General features: G+C 43.9%; 1 protein-coding gene across 1 annotated transcript; it reads left to right on the top strand.

The window, feature by feature from the left end:
* Window positions 1–5,516: 5,516 nt before the first annotated feature.
* Window positions 5,517–17,160, top strand: CAVIN2 (caveolae associated protein 2). The gene is made up of 2 exons (XM_045806367.2): window positions 5,517–6,168; window positions 16,225–17,160. The coding sequence occupies exons 1-2, from the start codon at window positions 5,686–5,688 to the stop codon at window positions 17,017–17,019; spliced, it is 1,278 nt and encodes a 425-aa protein (XP_045662323.1). The 5' UTR covers window positions 5,517–5,685; the 3' UTR covers window positions 17,020–17,160.
* Window positions 17,161–20,243: the final 3,083 nt, after the last annotated feature.

Here is a 20,243-nt window from a genome sequence, read left to right as displayed (position 1 = left end):
CTGTCAGAAATCGTCCTGACTGTGACTCTGAAGTTTCATTAACATTCGCTACACTTGTGAACGCTTTGTGTAAGTAAGTTCTGTCGTGCTTAAAAGCAAGGGCTGGGATTCACAACTGGGCAGGCATGGAGTCATATGGAAATGGCACATTGGGAAATGGGAGTCTGAGAGACAGGGGGTCCTTGAGATTGCAAGGCCCTCTCAGATTTCCAAATACTGTGGCATTCCCTAAAAGACAGCTCAGGGGAGTGAAGTGGAATCTACCTTTTATGTCAACGTTATACATTATCAATGCCTCCTCACTGATATATACAGGATCTCCTTATATGTCACTGTATTTCACACCGGCATCCCTGATAGGTTATGTGGGGACTTCGGTTAGGAGTATGAGGGTTATGTAATCACATGCTTTTCGTCATTAATATTTCTACTGAAAGTGAACACTTAATTCCTCTCCTTTGCCTCAGCAAAGAATAAAGAAAAGGCAAGACCTTCAGGCCTTCTGCAAACTATACCCTTGCTTTCATCTGAACCCGACGCAGGATGCAGTGAAGGAAGCCAGATATGGTCAAATGATCATTCGCCACCACAAACAGAAAAGTTAACCTGCCAGTTTCATGGCAGAGGGTACATGGCTCCTGGCTCAGAGACAAAGACTTTATCACTCATGGCACAACAGGCAAATAAATTTCATGTTCCCATCAATTCCCCTTCCCTCCCTTCCTCATGTCACATGCGGGTGACACAGGGGTGGGCATAGGCGGATCCTGCACAGGCCGTGGATTTGCATCATAGGGAGAACCCAAGTTTAGGGCACTCCAATCTTTTATCAAAGGCTGCAAACAATCTGCCCAACCTCCAAGATGAAAACATCGCCTGTATTATACTAGACATCAAATAATCCTAGCTTCTGCTCCTTCTCCAGCCTCTGCTACTTCACTGCTTTCCAAGGCTATTCACTCTGCATTCTTGAAAAGATAGCCCAGAACAAAAGACTGTTCAGTAGATCTGCTCAAAGGGCTTTCATCAATATAAAAGATCAATGGAGAGTTGACTCTTAGCCAGGAGCTATCCACATAAAGAGACCTCACAACTATATGCTGGGTGGTAGAAAGAGTTTTCATTAAGAAGAATAAAAAGGTGGTAAGATTCCTCTTCCTCCTGGAAGACACCTTCCTTTTCTTTTGTTTTCGTTCTCTCCTCTTCTTTCCTTGAAAAAAAAAAAAAGTCATCATGTTCTTTCTTTCCGTGTGGTTGGTTAATAGAACCACACGACCTCCTGCTCAACAGGCAACTCAATCTTTGAAAGGCTTTGAATACCACTATGGGGCTCAAAGGAGAAGATATATGGAGTGGCCAGCTTGGCTTTTCTGATTCTGTAGCCATTGAGGAGAAGGGCTTTCTTTTCTGTGGGATCATCATTCCAGGACTCTAATCACTGCCACAGTAGTAAGACCAAGAATTCAGGATTCCTGTATGGGTTGAAATGAAAAAGGCCGACCAAGAAGGTCGTTGAGCTGCCTCTGGCATAGAAATTATGCCGAAGGATTAACCAAACCTTACTAATGATCCAAAATGGGAAATAGAGATTGAGATCAGTGCCCTAGCCAGTAATAAAGTAGGATTTTCCTGAAATGACCTCTATGCTTATATGACTTAGAGAGCTGAGGTACCAGCAGGCAGCTGCTGGTCAGTGGGAGGATTCAGATCCCTAACCACACCCTGTTGCAACTAAAGCTCTCACGGTACCGCATCCCAGCACCACACCGGAACGTCCATACCCAATATTTGTCTACCTGCCTAATTCCTTGTCACACCAGTTCTTCTTAAACACATCACTTTCACGTGTTCAAAAACCTCTAGGAGACTCCTATCAGCCATTGTCTCAAGTCTAAACTCTGCTACCTAGTTCTAAGGAACACATTAGTATGTAATAAGTCGATTTACTTTTTCAAAACTTTCTTCTAGGAGCTGATTGCCAAATTTCACTAATTCCACCCAGACAGAAATAGGACTTAATTTTAGGTCAACTGAATGGTGAGTGTGGCTACTCAGGGTTACCCCAAATTCTAACCCATCAACAGTGCTTTCTTTCATTGTCTTTGCTTTCACCTGTACAAACTCTTGATGCCCTTAAAGTCTGCGTCTCAGCCTATTACCTGGTTCCATGCTGTTTTGTACAGGACAGGTCCCCATTATACAGCCCCTCAGAGTCCCTGTTGATTATAAAGTTGTGCAAGAGGGGTGCCTGGGTGGGTCAGTCGTTAAGCATCTGCCTTCAGCTCAGGGAGTGATCCCAGGGTTCTGGGATCAAGCCCCACATCGGGCTCCTCCGCTGGGAGCCTGCTTCTTCTTCTCCCACTCCCCCGCCTGTGTTCCCTATCTCGCTGTCTCTCTCTTTGTCAAATAAATAAATAAGATCTTGAAAAAAAAAAAAAGTTGTGCAAGACAGCAAATTACACCACAACATAAAACTATTCACTTAGGATCACATACAAATGTAATTTCCAAAGAACATACTCCAAATCCATAAAAATGATTACTTCTGATAAGAGGAGAAAGGGAATGGGATAAAAGTGGTGATTAAATGGGCCTTCAGCTTTATTTGTAATAGTGCTTTGCTTTGAAAGAAAAAATGTATTTGTGTTGAGGTAGATTGTTTCCCAAGATGGCTACGGCAATCTCCCCCAGGACGCTGACCCTTTCTTATGGGACTTCATTGCTCCTCTCATAAAGAGGGAGAGTCTATTTCCTGCCTCCTGGAACCTGAGCTTAGTCTGTAATCTGCTTGGACCAACAGAATGTGATGCAAGTGACAAGGGGAGAGCTCCACAGCCTCGTCTTCAGGGATCCTGAAGCTTTTGCTTCCAATCCCTGGGAATCCTGAGGCACCATGTGAAGAAGTTTGGCTTCCCCGCTAGAAAGATCCGAAGAGAGTCCTTGGAGGCCGAAGATGGAGGAGAGAGAAATCCCAGCAGTCTACTCAACCCAGCTAAGGAGCCAGACATGTGATTGAAACCATCCCGGAATCCATTACAGGTGAATGAGCTTGCCTAGCGGAGGTGATCCATTCTAACGGAGCCCTGCCGAGCCAATCACAGAATCATGAGTAAATAAAGCTCGATCATTGTTGTTTTCAGCCACTGAATTTCAGGCTGGTTTGTTACACAGCAATAGACAACGGTTCTGTTACTTGAGTTATTCAAAATTACTTTTAAAACATAAATAAGCTCACGCGCAAAACTTTCTTCCCATCTAACAACGAGCTTCTCTCTTTCCCCACCCCAACGTCGTGCCTCCAGTGTCTCCGCTCATCTAATGACGATGCAGTATCTAACAAGGCAACGCAGAATCAATGCAAATCAATGCAAAATCGGGGCAAAGTGATTAGAATGTGAAATTGAAAATCTTTCAAAATATGTAAGAAATCATGAAGTTGATGAAGGTAATGTTAAAGAAACCCTTGAATCATGGACAAGTCCTCTGACAAATGAGGATCTGCAGCTGGAATAGTTAACATTCGAAGAAGAAAAAACTCCATGCAGATGATGGCACAATAAGCGCTTGGAAAGGGAATGATTTGAATGTCGAAATTTAAGAGAGGCTCTTGGAAAACTGATGAAGCCCTCAAATATTTTTGCAATAATGACCCTTTTTATGATTCGCCCGCGGAAGTCAAATGTAGAAGGACGTTGTATCATGATACCATGTAATTTTGTTAGAAAATTATGCTTCTCAAAATCAACACTCGATTCATCCTTTGTTCTAATATTTAACACATCACTGACCAACTAGATTTTGTTAAATGTAAGGTAAATTAATTTTAATGATTTTCTTACATTGTTTAAAGATCAGGTCCCAACCAAATCTTTTCACTTTTTTAAAAGATTTTATTTATTTATTTGTTTGTTTATTTGAGAGAGGGAGAGAGTGAGCACAAGAAGGGGGAGGGCAGGGAGAGAGGGAGAAGCAGACTCTCTGCTGAGCAGGGAGCCCGATGTGGGCCTCCATCCCAGGACCCCAGGATCATGACCTGAGCCAAAAGCAGATGCTTAACTGACCGAGGCACCCAGGCACCCCGAAATCTTTTCACTTTTATTGTTCTTATGTTAACAGGTTCATTTTAAGTGGATTTGGGGTAGCAATTATCTGAGGAAATTGGGGGTCTCTGTAAATATCTTCAATTCATCTCCCTAACTAGCAGGTGTAGTCTTCGATCGTGTTTTACTAATACCTTCTGGATAGTTCGTCAAACCTAGAACCGAGCAGATAGTGGGCACACACAAATTCAGTAAATGTGACAACAAATGGCCGGCTGCTTGATGATTGGCTTACGTGTAGGTTTTTGCCACGGAACAACGGTGCTTTTCCACTATCCATCCCTGACCCAATATGAGCTGGCATTTGTTCTTCTCAAAACTGTTCATAGAAGGCCTATTACAAACTTCCTGCTGAAAGCACTTTGAAAGGCTGGATACATTTAAAACCAATTCGAGCATGTAAAGTCGTTTTAGGAAATAAGCCCCACGTCCCAAGGGCTCAGCTGAGGAGGGCCGTGTTTCAGAACAGGTGTGCCACTTCACTGAACAGGAATTTGGAAATGTCAAACATTAGAAGCACTTCGGAAACTCCAACTCAACCTGCCCGACAGTTACACTTCTAGGCACGTGTCAGTTAACGACTTGCGCAGATAGGTATTTCAGAATCATCTCTCGGCACACATTCAGAATTAGCAAAGCCAAATCAGCATGGTAGGTTCTTAAGAGACTACGCTTGTTTTTGTACAAACTTGTTTGTTTTTTCCTTTTTCAATTTTACTTCTCAAAAGAAAGTCTATATTTTTTTTAAAAATGGCCATTCAAAAATTCACCTTCTGTTACATGATAACCAGGACATAACAGCAGCGCATGTTTCCACGTTCCTGAAATTCAGGCTCTTTCAACTTATTTTGCACCCCCAGTTGCAAGAGTAATAAGAATAGGGCTGTTTTTTCTTGTTATTATCGGAGTTATCTCCATTCCTTTGGAAATTAAAAACTCGCAATGCAAGTACCCCTTTAAACTGGGCCCCTCCCAGTAGGACATCATTCCTCCAGCAGCCCATCAGTTCTTCTAGGGCAAACGCAAACAATACTTTCCGTTACAATAACCGGTAACCAGGAAAACACACACACACACACACACACACACACACACACACACACACACACACACACACAGGCGCGCTGTGTTGCATCTGTAGCGTAGCAGCCAGAGAAAAGTTTACTAGCTTTAGCCAACTGAAGTCTGTGGAGCTGAGCCAAATTAGCATGTTTTTCTCCGCCTCTAGATGAAGTCATGATTGAAACATAGCATTGAACTTCTTTTATAAAGGGATGAGGAGAAGAAAAGAAAAGCTAAACCTGCAGGAAAATGTCCCGTGCCAAGGAGCAGGAGGTTAGGAAGTGTGTGCCTGCTTCTGAACCCTGAGTGGTTCTCCGTTCTGTAAACTTCGCCTCCCACTGGGTGGAGTAGGGCTTTTAAGAGCAGCTGGAATGCAGTTCCCCTGATCAGTGTAGCCAGTTGTTGCCTGTCTGAACCTCTGCCAGTCCTGGAGAGCAGTGCTCAGAGCTCAGACCAGCAGGCCTCTCTCTGCACCCCACTACCGTCCTTCTTGCCGGAGAAGCACGATCCCACCTGTCCAGCCATGGGGGAGGACCTCGCACAAGCTGAAAAGTTTCAGCACCTGGGGTCTGCCACGTGGCAGGAGAAGCCAGCCAGCCCCAGCCTAGCGCCCTCCTCCACGTCGAGCCCCAGCCTGCACCTGGGGAGCGCGGAGGAGGCCGTCCGGGACAACACGCAGGTGAACGCCGTCACAGTGCTCACGCTCCTGGACAAGCTGGTGAACATGCTGGACGCGGTGCAGGAGAACCAGCACAATATGGAGCAGCGGCAGATCAGCCTCGAGGGCTCCGTGAAGGGCATCCAGAACGACCTCACCAAGCTCTCCAAATACCAGGCCTCCACCAGCAACACGGTGAGCAAGCTGCTGGAGAAGTCCCGCAAGGTCAGCGCTCACACGAGGGCGGTCAAGGAGCGCATGGACCGGCAGAGCGCGCAGGTGAAGCGGCTGGAGAACAACCACGCCCAGCTCCTCCGGCGCAACCATTTCAAAGTGCTCATCTTCCAGGTCAGTGCCCCCTACTCCTCCTCCCCCGCAGCTGGGCCTCCTCACCCCCCGTGATCGCAGTCAGCCTGGCTCTCCCGGCCATTCGTACATCTGTCCTGCCTGTCAGGGATCACACACACAAGGCATTGTCCACCCCCTGCCTTCTGCGGGAGGATGTGGAATCTGCGCACAGGGGTGGAATTTCTCAGGTCACTGCAGCCTAAACCCAAGGCAGATGCCCCAGGGGTCGGTGGCCTGGGCCGTTTGTTTAGCGAGCACCTGGATGCCGTCCATACAGGTCGGGAAGGTGAGCAGGTGCAGGCACCCTGGTCAAATTCATTTGTCTCTCTGCATTATGAACTTGGGGCTCCGACTGCAGCTGTTAGCTGGACAGGGCATATTAATTCCGTGGCTGTTTATTAACTCTTTGTGGAAACGAGACAATCGTGTGAGTTGGTTTTTTTAATCAAGAAGTCAAATTCATGACTGCTTTAAGTGTCTCTTTGTCTACAAGCTACCAGTGTTTGGGGGACTAACCAAGTATTGAAGACTGATTCCATTAGAGTTGAACTCGTCTCTTCCTTTAAGATTCTTTTGGCCAAAGCAGTCTTTGTTATTTTCTAGCAAATGATGCACTAAAAATATAGAGTGTAACTCTTTACAAACACACTAGGTAGGCATCTTATCACTCAGGGAAACCACAACTGTGAAGTAAAATACAAGCAGTGTTATCCGTTAGAGTTACAAAGGCTAGTCTTGAATATTTTCTCTTTTAAATGGTTTGCCTTAGAATAAAAAGGCCACTTAATTTTTTTAATGCATCAATGATGCAATTAATGTAGCAAGAGGGTATCTGGGGACAGGGAGATTGCGTGGGGCTCTTGTTCCACCAAGTGGTGGGCATTTGTGAATCCAAGGGCAGCCCTGCCTAATGCTGGAAGCCCTTCCGCCCAGTGGAACGCAGCCAACGCAGAGCCCAGGAAGCAATTGCCATCCCTGCCCCAGGGCTGTCTCGTTGTGACCATGTGAATAGGAGAGGATTTCAAAGCCATGGAGGGGAGAGGCTATAACCAACTGTTTGATTGTGAAAGGCACACAAGAAGAGCCTTCATCTCCCAAGGGAGATTTAGAAATTGGAATTTAAACCGAGGGAGCCTTCCTTTTTTCTAAATGAATCTGCTCTGCCAAGTTAGAACCTAAGCCTCCTTCCCTCCATAAAAGGGAAGACTCATCTGGCTGCTTTTTTGTCCTCCCCAAATTGCACTTGATGTAAAGCTTCAGGCCGCTGATGGCCTCCTATACCTTGCAGGCTCTTGCAGCCCAGACAGTTTTTAGCTTTTCATGCAAATGGAATAGCTTTTCATGCACCAGATGAACTGAAAAGAGATACGGTGACTGCGCCTTTCTTAAGCCGTATAAGATCCTTACTTTATTAGCCTAAAAGATATTAGAAATCTCAGCTCTCAAGGCATTTCTAAATTAAATACTGATCTCCAAACAAAACCAAACATGTCCAGACATGTTTAAATCTGAGTCGTCAAAGGAAATTTTCCTCCTTCCCATATGAACTGGGGAGATTATCTCTTGTCCTCTATCCCTTAGTTGAGGGGGCAGGGGAAGTACCTCGTAGAGGAAAATCATAATTTGTCAGGATCGGTTTATGTTTCATTTTGCCACGGATGTTCTGTGGATGTTGGGGGCAGGGATGGAGAATATCCGTGACTAAAAATTCAAGAGAATTGTAAATCTGACATTTAAAAAAAAACAGCGGTTGGGGAACTTACAGACTCGGGCTGCTGTTGAGCCCTACCACGGTCTTGTGTTTTGCCACATTGGATTGACAGGTGTGAAATTGTAGCCAGAAATGGTAGCAGTTCTCCAGATAGTGAGTAAAAAGGTGAAACAGGGTTGCTCAAGAGCAAGCTGGAAGCAAAGAGAATCCAAAGCAATGTATCCAGGCTCCATTCGGCACCTCTTAGCAAGCTGCCCCCAAGGACACTTTTTTTTTTTTTTTTTTGGAAGAACAGTTTAGGAGACAAGGAACTAAAGTCAAGGAACTGGACCTTTCTTAAGCCACGGAAGACACTTTATTGCCCTGAAGGATATTAGAAATCTCAACTCTCAAGACATTGTAAGATGGTTATTTTCACAAAAACAAAATACAGGTGCAGTCTCTTAGTGGAAGGGTTGTTCTTTCCAGGGTAGTAATTATGCCCGTGGACGAAATACTGACTTGTGCTGGAGAGGGTTCCAGTTTTGGGGGTGAGAAGCTGTATTTTGTCACACAGACACTGGTTCATACTCTAGTTTCACCGCTTGCCAACCACGCGATCTTGTGCCCACTTTGTAGCTTCTCCAAGCTTCTGTTTTCTCATCTGTACACTGAGGATATTAATAGGAACAAAACATGGTTGAGCTCTTTTAGTAAGCCCTGCATGCTCTAAGTGTCGTTCTGTGTGTTATCTCAGTTGCCCCCAATGTACAGATGAGGATGCTGAGATTCGAAGATGTTTCTATCTTGTTTCACGTTATTTGGGAAGCAAGCAGTGTGGCCGGGATGGGAACTCACATGTAATGGATTCCAGGGTGTGCTCTTAACATGAAGGCTTCTTCCTTCCTGTCTCTTTTACACGGCGGGGAGTAAATGGAATAACCTATCTAAAATGCTTAGTGACTGGCACAGTGCTCAAGAATAGAAGCTTTTCCTGGGTGGATCTGAAATGCATTTGCACTGAGTGGAGGCTATACTTTTGCTTGGTTAGAAATATGGTTCTTGCGTGAAAAATGGCCCCGCCCTACCCAAGACCTTAAAACAGCTATGCTTATGCTTTTTATTTGGGACTTATTAAAAGACACACACACACACACATACCTGCACACACGCACGCACACATACTCTTCCACTCCCTGCCATACGTTGTATGACAACTACCATGTTGAAATCAGTATTATGTCCCCAACACACCATGAGAGCAAAGGACTCTGCCCAAAGGGCCTACCCAAAATAGACCCTTCTAGTAGCAGTAGTCTTCACTGAGTGGCGGAGGGTGGGTGAGAGAGAAAGGAGGCAGATAATACACCAGGGACCACCCTATAAGTAACTTGTCATTTTCAGTCCACTCGAACCCTATGCTAGACTTTCCTTTACTAAATTCATTGGTTTTCTAATTTAACCCCCCCCCCCAAACTGATGTGAAAATTGAAAAAAAGAGAGAGGAAAGAGAATCTGTCGCTTCAGTTGAGCATATCTAGTACGGGAGCATTCAGAGGATTAGGTTTCCAGTTCGTGAAGTCCTGTCGTCTCCTCCAACACCTGCAGCTGTTCTGTGGTCGGTCTCTCAGTTGATTTGTCTACTAGGTACTTACACATAAGCGGTTGTTAAATTCCAAACTTTGTCCTTAATTTGTCCCATTTAAAATAGATTATTTATTGCGCAGCTGGGTGGCTCAGTCGGTTGATCATCTGCCTTCAGCTCAGGTCATGAATTTGGGATCCTGGGGTCGAGTCCCGCATTGGGCTCCCTGCTCAGCGGGGAGTCTGCTTCTCCCTCTCCCACTGCCCCTTCCCACCACTCATGCTCTCCCTCTCTCTCTCTCTCACTCTCTCTCTCTCAAATAAGTAAAATCTTTAAAAAAAATAAATAATATAAAGTATATTATTTATTTACTTAAGTGTATGCTGAACTTACCACATTGTTGTGGCGTTAAAACCTCTCATCCCTTTGGCAATTACTTCAAGTTATAGCCAGTGGTATCTAAAACTTGAGAATATTCATCTCCCTTTAAGCAATGAAAAAAAATTGTAAAATCCTTGTTAAACTTAGCAGCTTTTCTTTTTACACTATTTTATAATAGCTTAAGATCAATGTTTGAATTTAAAATACTATGAGAGGACCCAGTATAAACGAAATAATACTCAGAGGGATTGGTGATCAAAAAGCAAAGCTAAAGACTAATAAGCCCAATGCTTTGCCTGTAAGTATGGCTATCTTTACCTAAAAAGAGCGTTTATACAGAAAATCAGTGAATTTACCATTAAAAGGGAATTTTCTCTGTTGATTGAAGAGCCTAGAATCTCACAGGTAACTGGCCGTGAGGGTGTGGTGCCCACTTATGCCTTAAGGTTCTGATAATGATTATCTGAAAAAGCAGTTTGGGAATGATTTCCAATCTAGGGAACAAAATGAGAGTACTCATGGACAGCTTACACTTTCATCCACATAAAATTGTGAAATTGGGTGAAAGGAGTAGAGGTTGGGTGTTTGCTGTGGACACGTTCATGGAGAATCAGGCCTATCAATGTGTTCAAATATTCATCATTTGGCTTCCTTCGAGGAGATCAGAATTTGAGAAAAGTGCTAAAAGTGTAACATCTTCAGACTATTTTTTTTTCATCTTCAGACTATTTTAAAGTGGTTTTTTTTAAGATGGTACTTTCTCTATCCAAAGCCACTGCTCTGAAAACCATTAAATTATTACAGCTGTAGAAGAAATGCGAATACAGAAAATCAAAGACACGTTTATGTGACACCTCACCATGTTTACGTCACATTGATTCACATTCCCATAATGGGATTATTGGTTTTGATGTGCGACTTATCCCGTGCCCTTTGAGTTTCTGAGATGAACAAAATACTAGCTCTTATTGTTATTATTTGCACTTCCCAAATGTGAGCACTGCCTCAGGCATGTTAAGTGAATAACTGATTATTGTTTCTTCAAAAGAATCCTTACTTTCTCTCATTTATTAAAAAACTAGACCGTTTCTCAAATGCAGCCCTTCCAAGTATATGTGGCGCCCTCCAATGTTTTGCAGTCTGGAGCTGTTAGAATTGAATGAATGAAAAACATTCTCCACGGCAGCACAGGTCCTCGAGTTTGGGTTCTTGCATGAAACGAAACCTGTTTGGCATTAGTACACCGGGAGATCTCTTCTGAAATTTGTTAATTATTTTTCATGGGATTTACATTAATATCAGAAAATCAAACGTCTTGGAGCTGGAAAGTACCTTAATAATCACTTAGTTTAACCTCATTTTATGTCAAAGAAACAGAGGCCCTGAGAAAGTGACTAGCAAGGTTTCCTTTTATTAATAATAGAAATTATAGAGTCGAATGGTAAAATGAGTAAAAACAAACACTGTATTCCCACTATGGCAAAGTTCATGTTTACTGGGTTTTCTACACCAGCTTTTAAATAATTCAGAATGATTTGTTTTCCATTTTGTGGTGGGTTTTTTGTGTGTGTGGTAACAAAGACTACCTAACCAGTGTGATCTTAAAAAAGAATTGAACCCTTGATAACACTGAAAAATAATGAAACTTTTAAATCCTCCACAATGTGAAAGACTGCTCAGGGATTATAACTAATGCATTTTATTCTTATGACTTGCTGATTCTACCGACAGCTGCCTTAGGGTGCAGTTCTAATCAATGGTTTTATCCACTTGGCAATCTATACCTCAGAAACACAAATTGGAGAAAACCATCAATGTGTAAAAGAGACCTATAAATCAGAATGTCAGGTGGGCATAGTTCCATTTTAATAACTAGTATTTAGAGATTATTGGATAAAGCATCCCATGGACACAAATTTATGGTCCTCATATCCCTTCAGGATGCCACCACATCCCTGTGGGACTGTGACAGCCGTAGTTAATTTCTTCTAACAACAGGGATGATAAGTTAGTGACAAAAGAACAGACTGCTGGCTTCTCTCCCCTCATTCAAGCTTTGGCTCTAGGCTTCCTTTTCTAACGCTGGTCATAGAATCTCCTTCTCTTTTAAAGTGCATACTTCTGTGCACGTGCGAAGATTTGCTTCCATGAGCTCCAACCCAAGAGGTGCCCGGCAAGTTGGCAAGTTTCTCTGTGTTGATATCTACATGCACAACCAGGACGGTTAGCTCGGGAGAATCAGTATAAATAGCAAACAAGCTGAAGTGTAAGGAAAAATGCCACTTCTCAAGAGTTCTTTCCATTCCTTTTCTCTTTCGTGCTGCAAGCACATCATTCATATATGTTTGAAGTGTGCTGTTTAATTCTCCTTCCTTTGAAAAACTCCTAAGGGTTCTTGTGAAAGGTCAGAACCCGGAGCAGCTGCATTAGTGGCGGCTGAGTACCGTTTTGAAAATAAATCTGTAGGGCAAACCGTCAGGCTGCTCTTGGGGGACTCTGCTAGGTGGAAGCGCCCAGGAAAACGATGCAGCCCGCAAAGGATTCTTCATGCCACGTTAAGGAGTCACGAACCCAAAGTCGATATATGAGTGACTAGCATAGTTCAGCAGTGATGGAACTGAGGACAAGTGCTGGGCCCTCCCCCTTGAAGGAGCCGTCGGTGTTGCAATCTGTCAGAGAAGGCAGATCAGAAACGTGAGGATGGGAGGCTGCAGGGGAAGTGTCCCCTCCCTCCCTCCCTCGTAGACAGGTGAGCTACCATCGAATGCTGCCACGCGGCGTGTGTGAGAGGACCGAGCGATGGCACGTGTGCAGGGAAGATCGGACGCCGGGGAGCACGCACTCATAGAAGATCTACTGTCTGAAATGCCAGTTGAATGTCCACCGTCCAAACAGCGACTTCACAGTCCCACACAGTGCAAGCAGGTCACTCACACAATAGAGATTTGGAAGTAGCGTCAGTATTTTCCTGCTTCTAAAGACACATGATGGAAAGGCAGGACCTCGTGCGCTCGGATACCCGCAGGTTTGCGTGGGAAAGGCAGGGGCTTGCCCTCAGGCTGGATGCCACAGGCCACCAGAGAACAAACGCTGTCCGGCGGACGGAGCGCAGAACACTGCTCAAGTAATAACAGTGACAGCAGAAGCATAAAGCAGCTGGTCCAAAAGACATAGCTCACTTGTTTCCAGTTTTATAAGGACACATCCAGCTCATTCTGGATTATGTCTGTTGCGGCTGGGTTTATTTTCAGAGTTGGCACAGCGCTCTTGAATCAAGGTCCCAGGCACTGTAGGAAGCAGTTCAGCGGGTCTCCCTCCGTCCCTCGGCTGCGCTCCTCTGGGCCGTGTCTCCACCGCCCATCACTGCTGACTCACCTGACCGTGCACCTTCCTCACACCTGTCTCCAAAGCACATGGGATGAGAGAGACCAGAATTTCTGACTCAACGGGAACTAGGCTGTCCTAACAACAAAATGAACGTTTAAGAAAAATGGCAGCATTATTTAATTCTTCTAAAAGTACAATTAGTATGTTTACCTCTCTGTTAAGGTTGAAGAAAGGGAAGTTAGCAGGGTAACCCTCTGAATACCCAGAGAGATTAGACCATACAAAATATATCTCTGCTCTGGGAACCAAGGCTTATTTTTGTAGTTTCCCACCCAAATTTCCGCTTCCTCCACTGAGGACTTGCAGTAACATTTCACTGAGTTCTTGGTTTCTGCCTTTCCTGCAAACGGCTCCTGTCAAACTCTCCTAACCCTCTCCCCAAACCCCAGAAGTAATTTAGCTTCTGGACGAAGCATCGGGGCCTTGGCTGTCTCTGCAGTCAGCCTCCCTTCTGGGGATGCTCTCCCACTGAGAATAACATCTTTCCTTAAAAATGGAAACCACTGTGCCCCTTAGACTGAGGTTCTCCTCATTTCCCGGGGGAGCTACAGTCAACGAAGTTCCTTCTAAGATGCAGAGCTAAGCCCATTCTTTTGCAGTCCTCAAGCCTACCCGAAGAGTAGGGCTAATTTCTGTCGCAGCCACCCGCAGGCCTCCCTTAGAAAGCCACCTTACCCAACAGGTGCTCAATTCACAAACCGCTATCGAGCTGCCAGGAAGTATTCGAGTCGCTGGGGCCTAACCGTGAACAAGGGACAAAAATTGCCACCCTCATGGGGAGTACATGCCAGCGAAAGGGGGAAGTCACTCTCCAGAAAAGTCTATGTCTTAAACGACTCATGGGAATCCCATACTCCTTTCAATTTTTTTTTTTACTTTGTCTTTTATACTGTGTTCCTGACACTTTCAATGACATTCAAAATGGGTGGTTGTGGAGAGAGCTTTGGGAAACAGAATCTGTAATTTCTTTACTCTAACAGAGATTCTGTTTAACCAGATTTTCTGCTATTTATCTCTACCTGAGACTTTATCCTTCGTTTCTAACCAATTTACAGAAAGGACCATGGTATGAGTATGTGCGTGTGAGGGGGGGACACGGAGTTGTATCTTTTCAGAGTATCACAGTTTTACCATTCAGTGGTTAATAAGGAGAAGGACTTTTCAGTTTCTCTATAACACACTTGTTCGTTTAGCTTTTGTAAGCAAGAAGTTAAAAAATACGCAGGTACGCTCTTTAGAGCGTGCGTTTGACCCTAACCCCAATGTCACTGACTTTTCGGTCGATCACAATTACAAAACAAGAAGGGAAATTCTTACTGTTAACATGAACTTTACATGACGTTTAGATCCCAGATAGACTTTCCAAGGCACAAAATCTAGTTATTTTTCAAGCTGAGAGTCGACTGGGCAGTGCACGATCTAATCTGGACATCGAAGCCCTGGTTGAAGCCAGGGTGGGCGCGGGCTCTGAAGCCTGGCGCACCTTGGCATCCCTGCAGAGCCCCGAGTGTCCCTGGGAGTGCAGTTTGAAGGCTGCTCGTGGAGGTCAAATCCTCTTGTTCATATCTGGAAGACACTGAGACCCAAGGAGTTTAAGTTATTTGCTGAAAGCCACCCAGCCATTCAGCAGTCCAGCAGAGACTGAGACTCCGGCTCCTGTCACACGTTCTCTCTACTGTGCCATTTCTTCCCATGAAAATGTGAAGAACCCTTGAAGGCTGGCTCTCGTTAATCTAGTATTCAAAGAAAAATTTAAAAAATGAAAGGGATTGGGGCGCCTGGGTGGCTCAGTCGTTAAGCATCTGCCTTCGGCTCAGGGCGTGATCCCGGCGTTATGGGATTGAGCCCCACGTCAGGCTCCTCTGCTGGGAGCCTGCTTCTTCCTCTCCCACTCCCCCTGCTTGTGTTCCCTCTCTCGCTGGCTGTCTCTATCTCTGTCTAATAAATAAATAAATAAAATCTTAAAAAAAAAAAAATGAAAGGGATTGCTGTGCTGTGTGATCAAGTCTGTGTGAATTCATACCCACCCACTTAGCAGTGTCGGGGTACCATTGCCCTTGCTCTCTGAAGGCACGTTCTCGGGCTCTGCTCCCTGACCCACAGGGAGGGGCAGACTTTGCCTGTGTGCCTAGAAGTTGGAGGAGGAGATATGCTGGGAATAGTGCAGGGAAGGGGGCAGATTCCTGAGCTCTCTCCTCACTCTTAGCTTTGCGGGGGGCGGGGGGGACGGGGGGCAAAGTATTCTTGCCCAAGGAAGCCCTGTGTAACAATAGAGCCTTGATAAGCTGCTTCAGAATTCCCTCTCACTACTCTGAAAATGGCCATGGCATGCCACTTCTGCTTATTAGTGCCCCCAAAGGATACCCTAAACCACAAGGCTCCAGGGTGGGCCCCCAGTAAGGCTGGCCCTTGCTTCTCCTACTCTTAAATAATGTCATCAGAAAAATTAGTGTGCAGTTTCAAATACACACCAAGGCTGACCATACTTTTCTTTCTGGGTCCCACCTGGGGAGGGAACCCGATCAAGGCTTTACATAGTATCTGATACTTGATGGCTTCCCAGTCCTCTCTCTTGCCCCCATCTTTTATCTTCTACCTCGGCCTCCAGGCTCTTTTGCAGTGGGATTTTGGCAGGAACAGAGCCATCTGACCTTGAAGGAGGATAAGAGAGAGGCCTCTTGGGTTCACAGTAACTTACTTTAGCTCCTTTATCTAGGCAACTTCCTGGTCTATCAGAACCACAGCCCACTTCCCCGGCTGCCTGTCACTGATAGAGCCCTTGCCAGCTGCCCTCCTAATATTCCCAATAAGCAGCCCTTGCCCTTATCCAGCCTAGCAGAATGACTTGACCAGTTCAGAATTAACTCCTCACATTCTAGAAAACAGAAGCCACAAACGTTTGGTTTTTTATCATCCCCCTGTGCCAGAAAGATTGACACTGCAAATTACAGCAGTTCAGGATGATCTGTGAAATCTGTTATTAACATGAAATCTACATTGTCCATCTTTTCAGGAAGAAAATGAGATCCCTGCCAGCGTGTTTGTGAAAGAGCCGGCTTCCAGCCCAGCAGAAGAGAAGGAAGAGCTTGCTGATGAAAACAAGTCCCTGGAGGAAGCCTTGCACACGGTGGACCTCTCATCAGATGATGAATTGCCCCACGATGAGGAGGCCCTGGAAGACAGTATGGAGGAAAAGATGGAAGAAAGTAGGGCAGAGAAAATAAAAAGATCTAGCCTCCGGAAAGTAGATAGCCTCAAGAAAGCATTTTCTCGCCAGAACATCGAGAAAAAAATGAACAAGCTGGGGACCAAGATCGTATCTGTAGAGAGGAGGGAGAAGATTAAGAAATCCCTCACTTCCAATCACCAGAAGATATCCTCTGGGAAAAGCTCCCCCTTCAAGGTTTCTCCCCTCACCTTTGGTCGAAAGAAAGTCCGAGAGGGAGAGAGCCCTGCAGAAAATGAGACCAAGTCGGAAGACATGCCTAGCAGTGACCAGATACCAGATGAGCAGGAAGAGAGCTCAATCGCGGAGGGCCTTTCTGAAACATCCCAGACCAGCGCCCCAGTGGAAGGGAAGAGCAAGGAGGCGGAGGCAGGGAGGGCAGCCTCCAGGGGGAGTAACTCAGGCAGGGATAGCAACATCGACTTGACAATTAAGGAAGATGAAGAAGAGGAGTCAGTGGCCGTGGAACAGGCCCAGAAGGTTCGCTATGAGGGCGGCTACCTGCTAACGTCTGAGGATGCGGAGCGGTCCGATGAGGACCCAGTGCAGCCTGCAGTGCTCCAGGTGGACCAGACCAGCTAAATGCAAGCCCGCTGCGCCCAGCCTGCGCTGCCGTTTAAATGGGTGCGCAGAGCGCAGAACCAGCCTCCTCCACATCTCCAGCACTGCCCCGTCACGAGCGTGTTCTTGTCCGAGCGGCCATCAGTCACCTCACAGTAGCAGCACACACGTGACCGAGATCTCCTATGAAGGCAACCTGTCAGGACCTCTACTTCTAACTTGCTCTTAGGTTCTATTTTTATAGAATTTCTCCAAGATTGCACAGAAGAAGACACAGAGCAGCTGCAAAACGCTGATCAATTTGGCTTAGCTAGAAAAACCAGAGGCTACTTAAGATACTAGTCATGAAATGTGACTCATTTTTTGTCATTCCATAAGCTTGCTGAATAGTGTACCAGTACTCTATTGAATTTCCATAGAACTCTGTGAAGCCGATTATTGTATTTCAAGCGTGTGATATATAATATACATATGTATTTAAGCTAAGGGCATACCTACTTCATATTTTCAGGGGAAAAACCCACTTTTAAAAAAAGGTGAAAGAGAAGGTCCAGGTGGTTATTCACTTAATAGAAAGCAGTGTCTTATTGAAAATGAAGGAAAAAAATTGGAAGACTATAATAGTCAGCTAATAGGAAAGCCAGGACTATCAGAGAAAGAAAACTAAGAAGGAGAAGTTGGAAAATAAGAGAAACAGGAAAGGAAGAATGCCAAAGAGAAAGAAGAGAGAGAAAAACTACGTGCTTAGAAATAAAATATTTACAGTATTAGCTCAAGTATTCCATTCCTTAAGTAATAATTCTAAAGCGTTTCATATATCCTGGAATAATATGTTCTATCTTCACAATATTTTTATTTTCTAATATCTTTAAATAATATGAAAACATAGTTTACTATGTTAAAGCTGCATTTTTCTTAATAAATAAAGACATTACAAATATTTCTCCAATGAGGTTTAAAAGGATGTTGTCTCTTTAACATGAACATAAATCTTCAAAGTTCACATGAACTGTCTTTTCTAGGAAGTTGGATCATACTATTCTTTCATGTTTTCCAAATTTGAAATAACCCTTACACTCCAGATGATGTAACGTAGGTCTAGAAAGATGTTAAGATCAACAGGTTTGAGAAGGGAAGGATTCTGTTTTCTTCCTTTTTGTACATACTGCGAATTTCATCCCAGGTCATATTTTATTTATATATTAATTTCACAGAATATTAGTATGATTCTTCCAAAAGCATGCTAGTGTATATATGTGCACATTTATTCAGACAGGATAATTTGTACTACTGCCTAACATTATACTAAAATATTGCTTTATCTGTTTTTAACTACAGAAGGCTAATGTTTTGAGAAAACTATTAAATTATAGTTTAGAGACCCTTGTGACAGGGAGCAAACTCCCTACCTTTCATATGTACCATCACCATAGGTAACCTTACAAATATAAGTAACCCAAGGCAGTATTAACAAACGATGCTCTGTGTGATAGAAGGAGAAATAGGATTAACAAAACATAGTGACGGCACAACCTGTACAGCTATGTCCTTATTTTGCAATAATGTACTCCAAATATTAGATTGTTGAACTCACAATGGCTGTGTTAAAGAAAACTAAATAAACCAAAAAAATAAAAAAGTACATAACAATGTCAGTTTTTTGGCAGAACAATTTTAGAACAAGCAAAAAGAATTGATTTTTAAACTCTCCCCCAAACGGAGCTGTAATGTTGATGGTTTCAGTCTTGATTTCCCCTATTAACTCTACTTTCTTTTTCCCCTGATCTCATTTAGAAATCCAAGTCTCATTCTTCAAGTTTAGCTTTCTTGACATCACCTTGCCAGCTCTGGAGAGCATCTGAATTTATTGCAGCAGCTTGATAAATTTGATAGTTCCATCTGCATTTTTATTGTTTTGTACCAGGCCTTATAATACCTTAAGTAGCCCTGCAAACATGAATGTATTGAACTGTATGTTCAGTTTATTCACACAGAGAAATCTTTGTCTTCGGCGCACGGTACGCTTGGTAGAAGACTTCATTTCACTCTGGGCCCTAAGCTTGCCTGTTTACCCTTTATGAAGCTGCTGTCACTTCTTGCTGCCGAAGAGTTGGGGGATCCGGAGCTAATGGGATGTTTACATTTTCTTTCCAAAAATGCTTCTGCCGTTTGTCCCTATAAACTATTTGCATGCCAGTGAAAAGTCACACTTAAATCTTTTTAGATTTTACTGACAAACATTTATTCTGTGTTCCACATTCGAAGCATTAAAATTCTCAGCAATAAAACAGCGAATTAGGCCAGATAATTGTTGGAAAACACATACTGTAGGGATTAGAGAGAGCAGCAGTTGTGGAAATGGAAGCTATTTATTCTGTATTATTGTTGAATTATTTGCATACTGGTGAGGCTGAAAAGTCCCCAAATTAGATATGTCTTCTTTCTACCCACCCAATAACCTGTTCCTAACTTTATGTGCCTGGAGCTCAAGAAGCGGATTAGTTTTCCCCCAAAGATTGGTTATACATTAATAAGCACTGAGATCCTTACTCAGAAATATAATTCAGGAGTAAGAAGCGTCTATTACATGGATCACAAATCTCACAGAAATATAGCAACGATGTCACTTTACTGCAAGATTTTATTTTTAAAATATACAGACATATATACTTCAACAGGAATATTTTCCTCTTTCCACTTTGGAATCTAGTATATGGCTGAATTTCTTTTTATGCATGAAAATAAAAGCTCCACGCTAAGGCCACTTCTGCACAAAATAAAGATTTTTCACATTTATTGTATGATGAAAGCCCAAAATATTTCTGTTTTTAGCACTGCTCATGCGTTTCAGTCCGCTGTCGGGAGACTAGAGGCTCCTTCCACTTAGCCAAGTTCCCAGTGTAAGTAAAGGTTATCATGAAAGGCGTTTCCTACGTTAAGACACGAATGCCCAAGCCCAGTTAATTCTTGCTTGAAAGTTTGTTTACTGCCCTACAGCCCAGGTCTAAATGATTTTATATCGGAGATTGGGAGTCTGAGGGATCGAGGTACAGGCAGCAATCATTATTAACAGTTCCATAGCAACCACAAGTCTTTTCCTAAAAACCAAGACTCTGACACTGCAAAACAAGTTTCGGATGAAATTGGCATTGCGACCTTTGTATTCTGCTCGATCTGGGTGTCGAGATAAAGACTTCTGCAGCCAGGAACTCATTCCTAAAGGGAACAGGCAGTAACTCAGATGA

This window comes from Ursus americanus, chromosome 1 (genome assembly GCF_024610735.1).
Source record: "Ursus americanus isolate L20-20 chromosome 1, mUrsAme1.1.p, whole genome shotgun sequence".
NCBI classification, from domain to species: domain Eukaryota; kingdom Metazoa; phylum Chordata; class Mammalia; order Carnivora; family Ursidae; genus Ursus; species Ursus americanus.
The sequence above is the reverse complement of the archived record's forward strand: the minus strand, read 5'-3'. Positions and strand labels throughout refer to the sequence as shown.

What these genes read in the sequence shown, in the direction of transcription:
- CAVIN2 (XM_045806367.2), top strand. Translation starts at nt 5,686, where the DNA reads ATGGGGGAGGACCTCGCACAAGCTGAAAAGTTTCAGCACCTGGGGTCT. An exon ending in TCAAAGTGCTCATCTTCCAG is followed by an intron (nt 6,169 to 16,224) that starts GTCAGTGCCCCC and finishes CCATCTTTTCAG; the next exon opens with GAAGAAAATGAGATCCCTGC.